We start from the raw sequence: 14,490 nt of genomic DNA, 5'->3' as shown, positions 1-14,490 counted from the left end.
TTTTTGGTTTGCTTTTTAGACAAAGTCTCACTGTGCCGCTCCAGACTGCCTTCAGATTCACTATGTAGCTCAGCCAGGCCAAAGCTGGGACTACAGGCATAATATTCCCTGCCTAAAGTGTGGTATGTTGTGGAGAGTGTGAACATCTCTAATCCAATAAAAAGCTGAACAAAGCCAGGTGTGGTGGTGCACACATTTAATTCCAGCACTCAGAGACAGAGGCAGGCAGATCTCTTGAGTTCAAGACCAGCCTGGTCTACAGAACAAGTTCCAGGACAACGAGGGCTACACAGAGAAGCCCAGTCTCAAAAAACCAAAACAAAGCAAAGAACAGAATAATATACTTTAAAAACAACAACAAAACAATGACCTCATGGTGGCACACACCTTTATTCCCAGCACTTGGGAGGAAGAGGCATGTGTATCTCCATGAGTTCGAGGCTACACAGCGAGTTCTAGTACAGCCAAAGCTACAAGTGACCCTAAAAAATAAAATAGGTCTTAAAAATAAAATAAACAAATAAAAACAAAAACCCTGAACATTTGAAGCAGTGGTTAAGTGCTGGGATAGTGTGTGTGGGGTCTTGGGTTTGATCTCAGCACAGATTCTTATATATCAGAATGTTGAGGTGGCTCAGTAAGGGAAGGCACTTGCTGAGCAAGCCTGGCAGCCTGACTACCTCAGTTCAACCCTCAGAAACCCCATGGAAGGAAACAACTTTAGAAAGTTGTTCTCTGACCTCCACACATGCATGCCAATGGCATTGTGCACACATGTGCACACACTTACAAATAGTAAATTAAAAAGACAAAGAATGGTTAAAGATGTAGAAGGCCTGAGCAACAGTGTCAACTGTGTTGACTTAATCGATACTGTTGGAAAAATACCCCCTGAAAATCCCAGAATACAAATTCTTTTCAAGTGCATGCGAGTTATTTACTAAGATAGCCCACAAGTGAATGGAATCACAAGAAAAATTGGAAAATACATTATACAGCAGTATTTAGGGATACAGCTAAAGCAATACTCACTTAGTGAAATTTAATGCTTTAAATGCCTACAGAGTACAAGAAAATGTTCTTGGAGTGGGGGTGTTGAGACTGGGTCTTTCAATGTAGCCCTGGCTATACTGGACCTCATTCTGTAGACCACGCTGGCCATGAACTCACAGAAATCCACCTGTGTCTGCCTCCCAGATGTTGGGATTAAAGGCATACATCTCCATGCCTGGTCTAAGAAGGTTTTAGATCAGTGATCTAGACTTACAATCTAGAGAAGGTAGGAAAAGAGCAGGAAGGTAGAAGGAAAGAAAGCATAAAATAAGCTGTGATCATGGCTAATTCCTTCACTTCTCTGGGCTGCAGTAAAATCAGGAGATAAAATTTTTGAAAGCCGCCAGGCGGTGGGGGCACATGCCTTTAATCCCAGCACTTGGAAGGCAGAACCAGGCAGATCTCTGTGAGTTCTGGGCCAGCCTGGTCTACAGAGTGAGTTCCAGGACAGGTCTCAAAAAAAAAAAAAATTGAAAGACTTCTAAGATTCTCTCTAGCTCAAATGTTGTTTAGCTTTGGTATTTGCCTGTGCCTATGTAGCGCTCTCTCTCTCTCTCTCTCTCTCTCTCTCTCTCTCTCTCTCTCTCTGTGTGTGTGTGTGTGTGTGTGTGTGTGTGTGTGTGTTTGCAAGCATCTGCCTGTATGGCCAGATATCTGTGTCTATACCTTTGTTTAGTTTGGAGTTTTTGTTGAGACAGTCTTGCTTTGTAGCCCAGGCTGGCCTCAAGCTTGTGTTCCTCCTGCCTTAGGCTCCCCAGTGCTGGGACTGTTGGCCATGCCCATCTGGATGTGTCTGTGTTCTCAGATTGTCACATTTGTTCCTGTATCCAGTGTGCCTGGGTCTGTGTTTCCTTTGTGTGCAGAGTGATAATGTCGAGAGCTTTCCAGGGTGGGTTTTGCCTGGGAAGAGACTTACTGCTTCCAAAGCGTTATGAACAAGTGCATTGTTGTCCACTTAGGAAAATAGGAGCTACTCACAATACTCCAGGAAGAGTACCCAGCACTGAGTTGCAAGATTGGGTTAATGAATGACATCACATCCTGGCCCCCATTCCCAGCCAGGTTCTATCCTGTGTTGGACAACAAAGTGTTCTAAGGGATCTATCTATCTACCCTTAGCTTTGTTTGGGTCTTTTTACAACAACCAGACTACTAAGTGGTTCCAGGACCCACCTTCCACTCAGTGACCTACCCATATCTGCACAGCCACCCCTAGTGTGCAGTACAAGAAGCTGGACTTTTTATTTCTCCAGAGACTCTCTGTGGAGTATCCATGCCAAGATGTAGTATCTCTTTCTCATACCCCAGGGCCATTCATTTGACTTCTTATGAGTCAGAAATCAGAAGCCTGGGCGTGGAAGCCATTCCCAGGAGCTCAGCACAGTGACTCATGAGTCAAGGACGAATAGAAGTATAAGGAGAGGTCCCAAGAGTCTCAGGGGACCCCAGTTGGTGGAAAAGCGTTCATCAACCCAGTTTGAGGACTAAGAAATCTAGTAAAAAGCTGTGTGATGGAAGCAGGACACCAATGAGGGGAACCTGTTGAGTTGCTCCTTTAAACTCAGTCTTGGCTAGGGCATTATCTGGCACCCTGAATTGAGCCCCAGAAGCCTAGTAAGGGCTATGTCCACACAAACAGTAATTGTTCATTAGAAAGAGTATAATGCTAACCCTTTGGGGGATTAGGCAAGAGGATCTGTTCAAGGCCTGCCTAGCTACAGAGTGAGACATAGTCCCTAAAGAAAGGGATGGAATAAGATGGAATCTTGATGGAGATTAGCTAGCCAATGGTTTCCATCTTGCCTAAGAACAAAAAGAAAGAAAGAATACTTCAGGGCTGGAGAGATGGCTCAGTGGTTAAGAGCACTGACTGTTCTTCCAGAGGACCCAGGTTCAATTCCCAGCAACCACATGATGGCTCACAATCTGTAATGAGATCTGGTGCCCTCTTCTGTCCTTCAGGCAGAACGCTATATGCGTAATAAATAAATATTATAAAAAAAGAATACTTCAGATGTTATCTAGGCTCACCTCCACGACCCCCCACACACACACCTGCCCCCGCTGCCGCCACCAGACAGAACCTTGTGAATGACAGGACTCAGGCAAGGGTGAGAGGCGTCAGCCAGATGGGAAGGGAAAGCCTAGGTCCAATCCACAGGAGAAGGGCAGGGTTGATCCTACCGCAAGACCTTCCCTAGTCCCCCAGAGCCAGGGAAGTAGAGCATTCTGGAAGCAGGTGTCGGCCTTTTGAAGGAACATGTTCAATATAGTTGGGAACCTGTGTCTTGTCAGGTGGTCTGCTAGGGTATGAAGAGAAGGGCCATCCTGGGCTCCATCTGACAACCACAGAGTCCACTGAGCAAGCAGCTTCTCCTCTCTGCCCTGCCCCCACTAGGAAAACCCCAGTTTCATCTCTGATGTAGAGAGCCACTGCTCCCAGGTCCAGTTTGGGAGAGCAACTCCCCCTCCTCCATGAAAGCTGCAGAATCACTAATCAGATGTCAGCACAACACCTGAGCTAGTTGTCAGGGAGTCTAGATTCGATCACTGGTTCTACTCACTGGGACACTTCAACTCGCCACTGTGCTCCCCTGGCACTGACCATCCTTTAACATGGGAATAAGTTCATCTGCTCTGGTTTGTTCTTGCAAGGTGGTTGTAAGGTTCAAAGAGGCATAATGTCTAGAAAGCTCCACAGATGTGAAGGACTGTTTGTGCTCCTGGTTACCAGAGAAACTTCTTTACATAGAGAGCAGGTTAAGAAAGGACACCAGCTGCTGTCCTTTACATCTTAACCTGGCTAATAGCTTAACTTGGCTAATAGCTAAAGGGATAAGTGGAACCCACAGTGCACCTATGTGGAGACAGAAACCGTGAAATGACTATGACATAGAGCCGAGTGTGGTGGCACACATCTGTGGTCCCAGCACTTGAGAGAGACAGAGGCAGAAAGATTGCTGCAAGTGTCATGGCAACCAGCACCTCGAAAATCAAATCAAAAGTGGGGGGGGGTCAGAGGAAGGAATGAAAGAAGGAAGGAAGGAAGAAAATGACAAGAGAAAGAAGAAAGATAGATGGCCTATACCATGGGCAAAACATGATTTCTGCATGAGTTTGTCATTTTGCAATTATTTTTAAATGCTGTATTACTATTATTGGGGTGTATGTGTGTGTGTGTGTGTGTGTGTGTGTGTGTGTGTGTGTGTGTGTTCATGCACTGTGTGCCACTATGCACTTGTGGAAGTCAGAGGACAACCTGCAGGAGTCGATTCTCTCTTTCCACCATGTGGGTCCTGGGAATCAAACAGGTTGTCCAGTTTGGTGGCAAGTGTCCTTACCTGCCGAGCCACCTCACCACCCTCTTTGCTTTACTTTTGCTTCAGAAACTGATGCAGAGAGTGTTTTAGAGGCCAGCGACTAGAGTCACCTGGCAAAGGTCCCTGTGACTGCAGAAGTTAAAATAACATTCTTGGCTGGATGGCTCCCCTGAAGCTTCCTTCTTGTGGCATTTTACTGAATGTGGGGATGCTGTGGTGGGGTCAGGCAGTGGTCTTCCACCTGATGTCAGGCAGTTCTGTCAGAGTATACACAGCAGATATTTATCTACAATGACAGTGAAGGTCGGATGTATCTAGGGATCTAATCCGGCCCCTCATTTTGTAGAAGAGGAATGGAGGCCCAGGGAATAGCTGGCCTGAGGACACAGCAGCAGACACAGCAGCAGCAGGGATCCACCCAATTCTCAGACCAGGGACTCGGGTCTTCACTGCCTAGTTACCCTGCTCAGAAATGGCCAGAATCTTCCCTTCCCTCAGGCACTAAACAGACTGAGCTAGACACACACCCTCTTATGACAAGTAGGGACCCATGCTGGATGAGCTCCTGTAGAGCAGTGGTCCCACCCCTCTGGCCGATCCTGTGAGCATGCTGACTTTACTCAAGGACCACAGCCACTCCCAGGGACTTTCAGAGATGACTCCCCAGGAGCGTGGCCCCTTCCTTACTCAAGATGGGCCAGGCATGTTGGCACAGGTTTTTAGGTCAAAGCAGGGTGAATCACCCAAAGGGCAAGGTTCTCAGCTTCCTCTCCCTTTAGATATAGCCTTGGGCTCCCCGGGAGAGAGAGCAGGCAGATAGAGACCAGGGAAGAGAGACAGACGCTTTGCTTGAACTTCAAGGTAGGGAGGAACTGCCTGGCACCACCTTCAGGAAAGCAGGAAAGGTGCGACCCTGGCTGGAGCTCAGAGTCCCTCAGACATGCAAGCCAAGCCTCAGAAAAGGGAAAACAGGGGGAGAAATGCCATCATCAGGGCAATGATGAGGTCTGGTGCTTTGCCACTAGTCTGGGTCTTGTAAGATTCCTTTGCTCCCCACTGTCCAGCAGCTACCTATCCACCCCACTGCTGCTCTTTCTGCCATGCAGGTGGGGGATTTCTCTCACCTTGGCAGAGACTGAGGCACAGAAAAATAGCAAAGGGTTAAGGACAGTTCCAGAGGCAGGAGTCTAACCTTCTTACCTTCTCCTGCCCAGCACTTCAGAGAGCTAGCAGTAGCAGGGAGGCCCTTCTTGGATGTCATTTTAAATGTCTAAAGATGTATTGTTGTGCACAAGTGTGAAAGTCCATAAATCTAGATGATCTACATCATAATATTTGAGTGCTGTTATGGAAATATAAAATGTCAAATTCTTAAAATGCCTTTTTCTCATTCTCTGGTGCTGGTGGCCTGGGCGTGTGTTCTTTCTGCTCACTAGAGAGAACTTTCTGAGTCTGTCTGCCTGCTTCTAGACAGGCCTGTGCTTCTATCGTTCTCCATACTAGACTCTCATTAGATGTCCAGAGGACACCAGCAGCCCTTTCCTTCCCTGCCCCCAGACAACCAGTGCAAGAGGCCTTTACCCTGGCACCCACACAAATGCCTCACAGATCGCAGCCACAGCTGCTTCTGTCTGCCTGCAAGCCTGAAGGCTTCCTCTGCAGTACAAGCCATCTTCCACTGTACTCCGCACTGGCCTTCAGGGTCTGAATATGGGCCATTCATGCCCTCCAGGGAGAGCTAAGCAGAGCAGACAGTGCTGAAGTGCGTCCAGAAAACACGAATTCCTCCTGCATTTGACAGGCTCTGCCTCCACCTTGTCAGCAGGGCTCCTAGACGGCAGAGCTGGAAGGACTCGCAATGATGAGCCTTCTGGGCTCACATTATCACAGTGCTGTTGGCTAACCTCTGTCAGGGTCATGTGCCTTAGCGTAGGTAGGTAGATACGAGGGGGTGGACCTGAAAGCTGCCTATCTAATCATGTCTTCGGGGACCGCTATACACCTGTGAGACTCGCCAAGGAGCTTAACTCCTTTGCTCACTCCTGTGATGGCAGGGAGAGAGGCCCACAGAGGGACCCTGGCAGAAGACAGGAACACAAGGATATGTGTGTTTATACAAAACCATACACACCAGCCAGGTGTGGTGTCACACACTTGTAACCCCAGCACTCTGGTGGCTGTGATACTGGAGGGATGGCTCAGGGTTGCACAAGTGTGAGGCCCCGAGTTCAGATTCTCAGCACTGGGGGATGGAGATAGGAAAAATCTTGGGGGCTCCCTGGCCAGAAAATCTAGCCAAAATAGCAAGCTTTAGGTTCAATGAGAGGCCCTGTCTCAAAGAGAAAAAAAAAAAAAAAAAAAAAGAGGTAGAGGAGGCTGGAGAGATGCTCAATGGCTGTTCTTCCAAAGAACCTGAGTTTGGATCTCATCGTCTCATGCTGGCTCACTGTGTAACTCTAGTTTCAGGGGATCTGATGCCCCCTCAGGGGATCTGAGGGTACCAGGCACACATGTGGTACACAGACATACATGTGAGCTAAAATACTCATAAACATAATAAAATAATAATTTAGCTGGGTGTAGTGATGCACACCTTTAATTCCAGCACTTGGAAGGCAGAGGCAGGCAGAGGCCAGCCTGGTCTACACAATGAGTTCCAGGACAGGCAGGGCTACATAGAGACACTCTCTCATAAAATAATGTAAAAGTTTTAAAGGTGGAAAAGTGACTGAGGAAAGACATCCCAACATCTACCTGTGGCCTGCACAGGTGAGCACACCTGCAACACACACACACACACACACACACACACACACACGGGGAGAGACAGAGAGAGAGAGAAAGGAAGGAAGGAAGGAAGGAAGGAAGGAAGGAAGAAAGAAAGAAAGAAAGAAAGAAGAAGAAAGAAAGAAAGAAAGAAAGAAAGAAAGAAAGAAAGAAAGAAAGAAAGAAAAAATGTGCATACACGTAGAAGCACATTGTGTTAAGTTTGCCGACTCCTGAACACAACACACCACGCACCCAGGTCAGGAAACAGCACAAAACCTTCCCATCCCTCTTCTAGGGGTAACCAATATTAATAGTGCCTAGCCTAGGCACCGTTCTAAGAATCAAGTGTGACACACGCACGTTCCTGGGAGGAAGAAGCTTTTCATTACCATGCCGATTTTCAGATCAGGAAGCTGAGCACAGAGAGATTAAGGTCTGCCCAAGTTCACGCAGCTAGTAAATAGTAAATCTGGTGTTGGAGCCCAGGCAGTTTGACCCCTAGCTGAGTCTACAGTGTACTTCCCTTAAGAGTCCACCGCTTAGTCATCTATCTGCTCACCTCTCGCACTCCTGCATCTATCAGACTGGAAAGGGAAGTTAGTGGATGACAGCCACACACCCCCGACCTGGGAGCGCGGTGTCTGGGAGGGAGCCCCTGGTCTCGGCTCGTCCTAACCCTCAGTGCCACGCTCACAGGGGGCGCCCTGGCACACGCCTTCCTGCCCCGCCGGGGCGAAGCGCATTTCGACAGCGAAGAGCGTTGGTCCCTGAGCCGCCGCCGCGGGCGCAACCTGTTCGTGGTGCTGGCGCATGAAATCGGCCACACGCTCGGTCTCGCGCACTCGCCCGCGCCGCGCGCGCTCATGGCGCCCTACTACAAGAAGCTGGGCCGCGACGCCCTGCTCAGCTGGGACGACGTGCTAGCGGTGCAGAGCCTGTATGGTGAGCCCCTAGCCCGCTACTGGCTCTACCCTTGTCCCCTACGGTCTTCAGTCCTGGCTCCCCGTCCTTGCTGCGACCCTTCTCCGTCCTTAAAGCCCCAGGCGCCCTTGAAATCTGAATATCCGCAGACTTTGCTTTACCCCAGTTCTCTATCAGTTCCAAGCAATTCCTGAGTGTAAACCTTTGCCCTTAGCTCAAAACCCTTTGTTTGGTCTCCCAATCTTGTGTTATCTCTTTTCCTGGGCTGTTGGGTGGGAGAGGAGATTCCTGGGTTAGTGTGCTCTTGGCTAAAACCAAACAACCAGAGCTGCATGTGCCCCTCCCCTCTCCTTCCTGGGTCTCAGATCATGGGCAGAGTGGAGTGAAGGATCTTGAGCCCTCCATATACGCCCACCCATGTCTGCTATCTCTCTTCTTGGATTGTAAGGGAAGCCTCTGGGACGCTCAGTGGCCACCCAGCTCCCCGGAAAGCTATTCATTGACTTTGAGGCTTGGGACCCTCACAACTCCCGGAGGATACGCCCCGGAACCAGAGGTCCTAAATTCTGCCACTCTTCCTTCGATGCCATCACTGTAGGTAAGATGGTCCCAGCTATGCCTGGTGTCTTTTTCCCCTCCTCCGCATCTCTAGCGGTCCCACAGTTGAATTACATGGTGTAGGGAATGGAGATATCAAGAACGTAAATATCCTGAATCACATCACGTGCTTTCCAGGGTGGAGTTGGGGGCGGGGACGGGGGTCCAAACTCAGGCCCAGCACAGAACTGCTGCTTCCCTTAATCCCCATTGTGCGCCCCACCTTCAGTTTGTCTAGAAGACCGGGTCTAGAGCAGCAGCCTCCCCCAAAGTCAGCAGGAGGCCAATGGCCTTTCCTCACATCTCCTCCTCACAGATGGACAGTGGCGACTGTACGTCTTCAAAGGGAGCCACTTCTGGGAAGTCACAACTGACGGCAATGTTTCAGAGCCCTGTCCCCTACAGAAAAGGTGGCCTGGGCTGCCTCCCAATATTGAGGCTGCTGCAGTGTCGCTGGAAGATGGAGACTTCTACTTCTTCAAAGGTATCAGCCCTGAGTCAGCTGAGATGGAGATGGAGATGCTCCCCAACAATGAGTCCCGGGTGGAACTCATTGTTGAACCTGTGGCCCAGGACAGTTGGAGTTGGGAGCAGCAAGTGCCCAGGTTGTCCCGTGTGGAAACGTGTAGGGGGAGGACTGATCTCCAGTCTGCAGGTCAGCAGAAAGTCTGGAGGTGTCTGCCTTGGCAGCCTGGTCATGTGAGGTTGGCATGCCACTTAGCTCTTGGAACTTGCACCCTTTGGAGAGGGAAAGTAACACTCAGGTGTGATGAGGAAGTCGGATAAAAGGCATTGACTGAAGGGTGGGCAGCACACATCTGGACCTGTGGTAATACCCTCGCCAGACTGGGATAAATGGGTTCATTCAGCGTCTGCTCTCTGCTGGCACCTGCTGGGAGTCTAGAACATAACAGGTTTCCCTCCAAGGTGTACTCCTGGTTCTTAGCCACACTTGGACTGGCTCTAAGGGGAACTAACTGTCTTGGGCTCTAAGAAAGAGTAAGGACTAAGGGGACAGAGATGGGGTGGGAGGCCGATGAGTGAGCGCCTCCAGCTCACCCTGGCTCTCTTAATGCCCCACAGGGAGTCGATGTTGGAGGTTCCAGGGCATGAAGTCTGTGTGGGGTAACTCACAACTGTGCCGGGCTGGAGGTCTGCCCAGACACCCGGACGCAGCTCTCTTCTTCCCGCCTCTGCGCCGCCTTGTCCTCTTCAAGGGCACCCGCTACTACGTGCTGACTCGAGGCGGGAAGCAAGTGGAGCCCTACTATCCTCGCAGCCTGAGGGACTGGGCTGGGGTCCCTGAGGAGGTCAGTGGCGCCCTACCAAGGCCAGATGGCTCCGTCGTCTTCTTCAGAGATGACCACTACTGGCACCTGGACCAAGCCAAACTGCGGGTGACCAGCTCCGGCCGCTGGGCCACAGAGCTGCCCTGGATGGGCTGTTGGAATGCCAACTCAGGAGGTGCCCTGTTCTGAAGGCGCCCCATACTGAATGAACAGTGGTTGCCCCCCCCCCCCCCCCCCCGCGCGCCCGAGGGGCGGGGCCTGTCTAGGAAGCCTTGAACCTCGCATGAACTTCTCAGTAGCACTGGCTTCAGCAGGAAATCTGCATTTATTCCCCGTGGTCGAAGGAGAAACAAAAATAGGATTTCCATAGCCCTTTCCCTCAAGGACCTCCTTCCTTCCCACTCCTGATGCTGATGAAGAGACATCTGTTCTGAGGAAAATGCAGTCTCATGCCCGTAGTGCTGAGTCCCACCAGAGAAGATGCACAACTCAACTGGGGGTGAGGACCACTCTGCAGGACCTTCTTTTCTATGCCTTTCAGGCTCAGTGCTTGGGAAATCGCATATTATTCCATCAGAGACCTCACCCTACTTCCCACGCCCAGCAAGTTTGGATGTGGCAAAGGCTCCTCTCCACCGTCAGAGGCCCTTTGTTGGATCAAGAAGCAGAGCAGAAGGGAACATGGTCCTCTTAGGCCTGACTTCTTGTCTGGGGTGATAAAGAAGTACCCCTAGCTGGTCAGCCCAGAGGTGTAGCTGCCTTCCTTGGGCAGAATCTTTCCACCCTTCTCAGTAGAAGCAGATGAGTGTGGGGTGCTTGAGACACAGGGACCATACTCTTATATCCAACTAAGAGATAACCAGCTGTGTATGGTTGTCATGGAGAGTGGGGGTGCACCTGTCTTCAAAAAGCAGACCATCTTCACCCAGTTTGACTTCCAGATGGACGTCTTGTGCAGCAGGAAGATGGCAGAGGGCCCTTCAGGGTCTGACCATTGCAGGCACTGGGAATACAGCCTCCATAGTGCACTGCAGGTTGGGTGAGGCCTGTTTGCTCTCAATGGCCCCATTCTCCAGGCCACACACGCAGCAGCATTCCGAAGCTCATGCTGTCTAGCCAAGAATAGCTGGGATTCCTGGAGAAGGAACCAGCTCCCCAGCTTTCCCCTTTTGTCTGAGCCAGTCTTGGTATTAATTTTAGCATCTGGATCTCCATCCCACCCTGCCTCCCCCTCCACCTACCAATGCCTCTGCACACACACACATACACAGTGACCACCGAGAGCCAGCTCTCAGGGAGGGGAGAACGATTTGGCAGGGGAGCAGCCCACAGTTCCCCAGAGGCATTGCTGGCCCTGTGCCCTCCTTTCTTCTCTGTGCAGTGGACAGAATGGCCTTTGACTGCCCTTAGATGCAAGTACTTTGTACTGCCCAGTCCTGGGGAGACCATGGAGGAACTTCCCTGCTATCCCCTGCTTTCTGGGTTGTACTCAGGAGAGAGAAAGGAGGGTCCCATCTTTATCACCCCACTCTACTTCAGGCGACTCTGATTAGAGACTTTATTGAGGGTTTAGAGGGAAAGAGGTACTTTCTTAAAGGGCAGAGGGAACCCCGAGGCTGTTTTTCTCCAGGCGATGCCCCTGTTCGCCTGGCCAGAAAGACATGAAAAAGAATACAGGTGAGGCTGTATTGGAGGCGGGGTCAGGAGAGCTGTAGATGTTGGGTACTGTCTGGGGAGTAGTGCCTAGGTTTTGCTGTAGTTCGGCAAGACAACAGGTGTGAACCGACAGTGGACCTTTTCACCGGAAGGAGGCGCCAAGGACGGCGGTTTGAAAGGACAGCTCTGTGGAACGCACTAGAGATAGAAGAGTTTGGAGCTTTGCGGGTGCAGAGGCTGGGACTGGATGCACTCAGAGCTCTTGGCGGCTTCCGCCTTACCCAGGTCAGGGTGCTCTAGAATACAGTGCTCTATGTAGGCCGGGTGGCTATGCAGGCTCTTGCATTTCTTGCAGAAAAGGATCTCGCAGCGCGCACAAACCCCGCGGCGCGGTGGCCGCCGTCGCGTCTCCAACACGCACGGTTCTTCCGGCGCACCACGCTTCCTACGGGCGGGGGACGTGAGTGCTCAGTAGCCCTGAGGCCCTCCTCCCTAAAGCTCGGCCCCGGGTGCTTGCATCTCACCTGTCCGCAGGGGCCGCCAGGCCACCCAGCAGCGCGAACGGGCTGAGCCAGCCCCAGAAGCCGCTGTCCGAGCGTCGCAGCAGCGCCACCTGCTGGGTGCTGGGCTCCTGGCGCAGCGGGCAGTAGCACACCGAGAGGGCCTCGCGCTCCTCCGCGTCGCGGGCGTCCTCCTCGACCTCCGCCGTGCCCTCGGGATCCTGCTTCTCCACCTCCGACGATGACGATGACGACGAAGACTCGTCCTCCAGCTCCTCCTCTCTGGCTTCGGGCTCCTCCACCTCCTTCTTCCACAGGGGGGTCTTCACGCCTGCAGGCGGGGAGGGGGAGCCTGAATCCAGCATGCCTGGGGGAGATGCCACCGTCCAGCTGCTGCCTGCCAAACGGCTTCCGAGTCCCAGATTCCCCGACTGCGGCCAAGTTCCCGCCCTCCTGAGCTTCCTTGCTAAGCATTCCAAGCAAGTCACCTCGCTTCCATCAAGCTCCATTTTTTTTTTTCCGTCTCTGAAGCGGGAAAAGTAGCACCTACCTCAAAAGTGATTGTGAGGCTGACTCTAGATAGTGTCTGGGTAAAGCACACAGTTCCTGCTTGCTGTTGTGCAAGCAATCAACGACATATATTGCCAACACGGAAGGAGGAGGGTTACCCAACGTTAATAAACATCAATTGCTACTTCAATAGGTGGTCGTTTATGGGTTGTTTTTTAAAAAGTAATTCTTCTTCTTCTTCTTCTTCTTCTTCTTCTTATTATTATTATTATTATTATTATTACACAGTCTCACTATGTATCTCTGTCCGACGAGGACATATAAACTATATAAACTAGGCTGGCCTGGGACTCACAGAGATGTGCCTACCTCTGCCTCCTGGGTATGTTTGTTTCTAGTTTTGACTTTCCCTGGTGGTAGGAAGCCCAGGGTCACTGGAGGCAGGGTGGACCGGCATAGCTGATTAAACCAGAAACTGATCTCAGGCTTGACCAATTGCAAGTGGATTTCAGCCACACTGCCCCTCTCTAGCTGACTGACATCATAACTGCAAGTAGCAGATCGGCCTGAAGCAAGTTCCTCAGCTGAAACTAAGCCGGTCTTCCCTGGAGGGTATCCATTCCATCAGCAGATATTCACCTAGCACATAGGCAGGCCCAGGACAGCTGGATTTATAGTGCAAAGGAGGGGGCGGCACTTGGGGTTTGCTCTGGAAAGACCAAGGACAATGTCTATAGCCCACTGTCCATCTTTCCCCAAGTTAGGAATTGAATAGACTGATAGTAAATGGTAAGAAGGCACACACACGTGCATGCGAGCGTGCGTTCGTGCATGTGCGTGAATCTTAACTGTTAAGTTGACAGGATCAAAAAACACCTAAGAGAGTTTGTGTGAAATGTAGCATGAATCTTTAAGAGTCTTATTAATAAAATCAAACCTGAGGTCAGTTATTAGGGTGAACGCTGGAAGATCAAAGAAGCAGAACAAGCCACAGCTACCTCACCTCGCCAGTTCCTCAGCTGATCCTGTTTCCTCATACTGGAAGTCTCCTGAGTCCTCATCCGAATGGGTCTCAGCTGAACTGTGCTGCTCCAGAGCCTAAAAACTTAACTAACCAAATGCTTGTAGTTTCTGGTCCTTATATATCTTTCTACTTTCTGCCATCACTCTCTGGGATTAAAGGCGTGAGTCACCAGGCCTGGCTGTTTCTAATGTGGCCTTGAACTCACAGAGATCCAGAGGGATTTCTGTCTCTGGAATGCTAGGATTAAAGGCATGAGCTACCACTGCCTATCTTCAAGTTTAATATTGTGGCTGTTCTGTCTCTGACCCATATAAGTTTATTAGGGTGCGCAATATTTTGGGGAACACAAAACCACCACAGTGAAAGGGTTTCTAGGTTGGTCTAACTAATGTGTGAAGACCCACCCTGAATATGAGTGACACCATCCCATGGGCTAGTCTGGGACTGAATACAAAGGAGAAAACAAGGTAATCTGTTTTCTGGGTGCAGACACCATGTGACCTCATGCTCCTGCCACCCAATCACAAGGAATTGCACCCTCAAACTGGAGCCAGGATAACGCTTTCCTTCCTTAAGCTGCTTGCTTGTGTCAGGTATTGTCACAGCAAGAAGGAAAGCAAGTGACCTCTGGGCACCACGTACATGCAGTCCACATGCTCAGCTCTTCACAGTGCTGCTTCATCCTGGAGCCTGTAATGTGGGTGACGTGGTGGGTCACAGAGGGATCTCTAAATGTGACTGAGATTATCTGAAACTGCCCATTCTTGTTCTGGCTGCAGGCGAAGACCTAGGGAAACAGATGGAGATGCTGGTGTAGTGGTATTGTGCACCCTAATAAATTTATCTGGGGT

At 50.6% G+C, this 14,490-nt stretch overlaps 2 protein-coding genes across 2 annotated transcripts in view; one reads left to right on the top strand and one right to left on the bottom strand.

Annotated features, from left to right (window-relative positions):
* Window positions 1-12,805, top strand: part of Mmp28 (matrix metallopeptidase 28) — a 20,964-nt gene extending 8,159 nt beyond the window's left edge. Inside the window, exons 3-6 of the mRNA XM_036195272.1 lie at window positions 7,839-8,084; window positions 8,512-8,661; window positions 8,977-9,144; window positions 9,744-12,805. Coding sequence (XP_036051165.1) covers window positions 7,839-8,084; window positions 8,512-8,661; window positions 8,977-9,144; window positions 9,744-10,138 — 959 coding nt within the window. The 3' untranslated portion in view covers window positions 10,139-12,805. The remainder of the gene's footprint in view (window positions 1-7,838; window positions 8,085-8,511; window positions 8,662-8,976; window positions 9,145-9,743) is intronic.
* Window positions 11,496-12,521, bottom strand: C8H17orf50 (chromosome 8 C17orf50 homolog). The gene is made up of 2 exons (XM_036198060.1): window positions 12,130-12,521; window positions 11,496-12,050 (listed from the first exon to the last, which is right to left on the bottom strand). The coding sequence occupies exons 1-2, from the start codon at window positions 12,468-12,470 to the stop codon at window positions 11,804-11,806; spliced, it is 588 nt and encodes a 195-aa protein (XP_036053953.1). The 5' UTR covers window positions 12,471-12,521; the 3' UTR covers window positions 11,496-11,803.
* Window positions 12,806-14,490: the final 1,685 nt, after the last annotated feature.

Source organism: Onychomys torridus, chromosome 8 (genome assembly GCF_903995425.1).
Source record: "Onychomys torridus chromosome 8, mOncTor1.1, whole genome shotgun sequence".
NCBI lineage: Eukaryota > Metazoa > Chordata > Mammalia > Rodentia > Cricetidae > Onychomys > Onychomys torridus.
This window is presented reverse-complemented; position numbering and strand designations above follow the sequence as displayed.

Coding starts and splice junctions, on each gene's coding strand:
- C8H17orf50 (XM_036198060.1), bottom strand. CDS start 12,470: ATGCTGGATTCAGGCTCCCCCTCCCCGCCTGCAGGCGTGAAGACCCCC. Junction 12,051..12,129: donor CTGGCGGCCCCTGCGGACAG/GTGAGATGCAAG, acceptor CCCCGCCCGTAG/GAAGCGTGGTGCGCCGGAAG.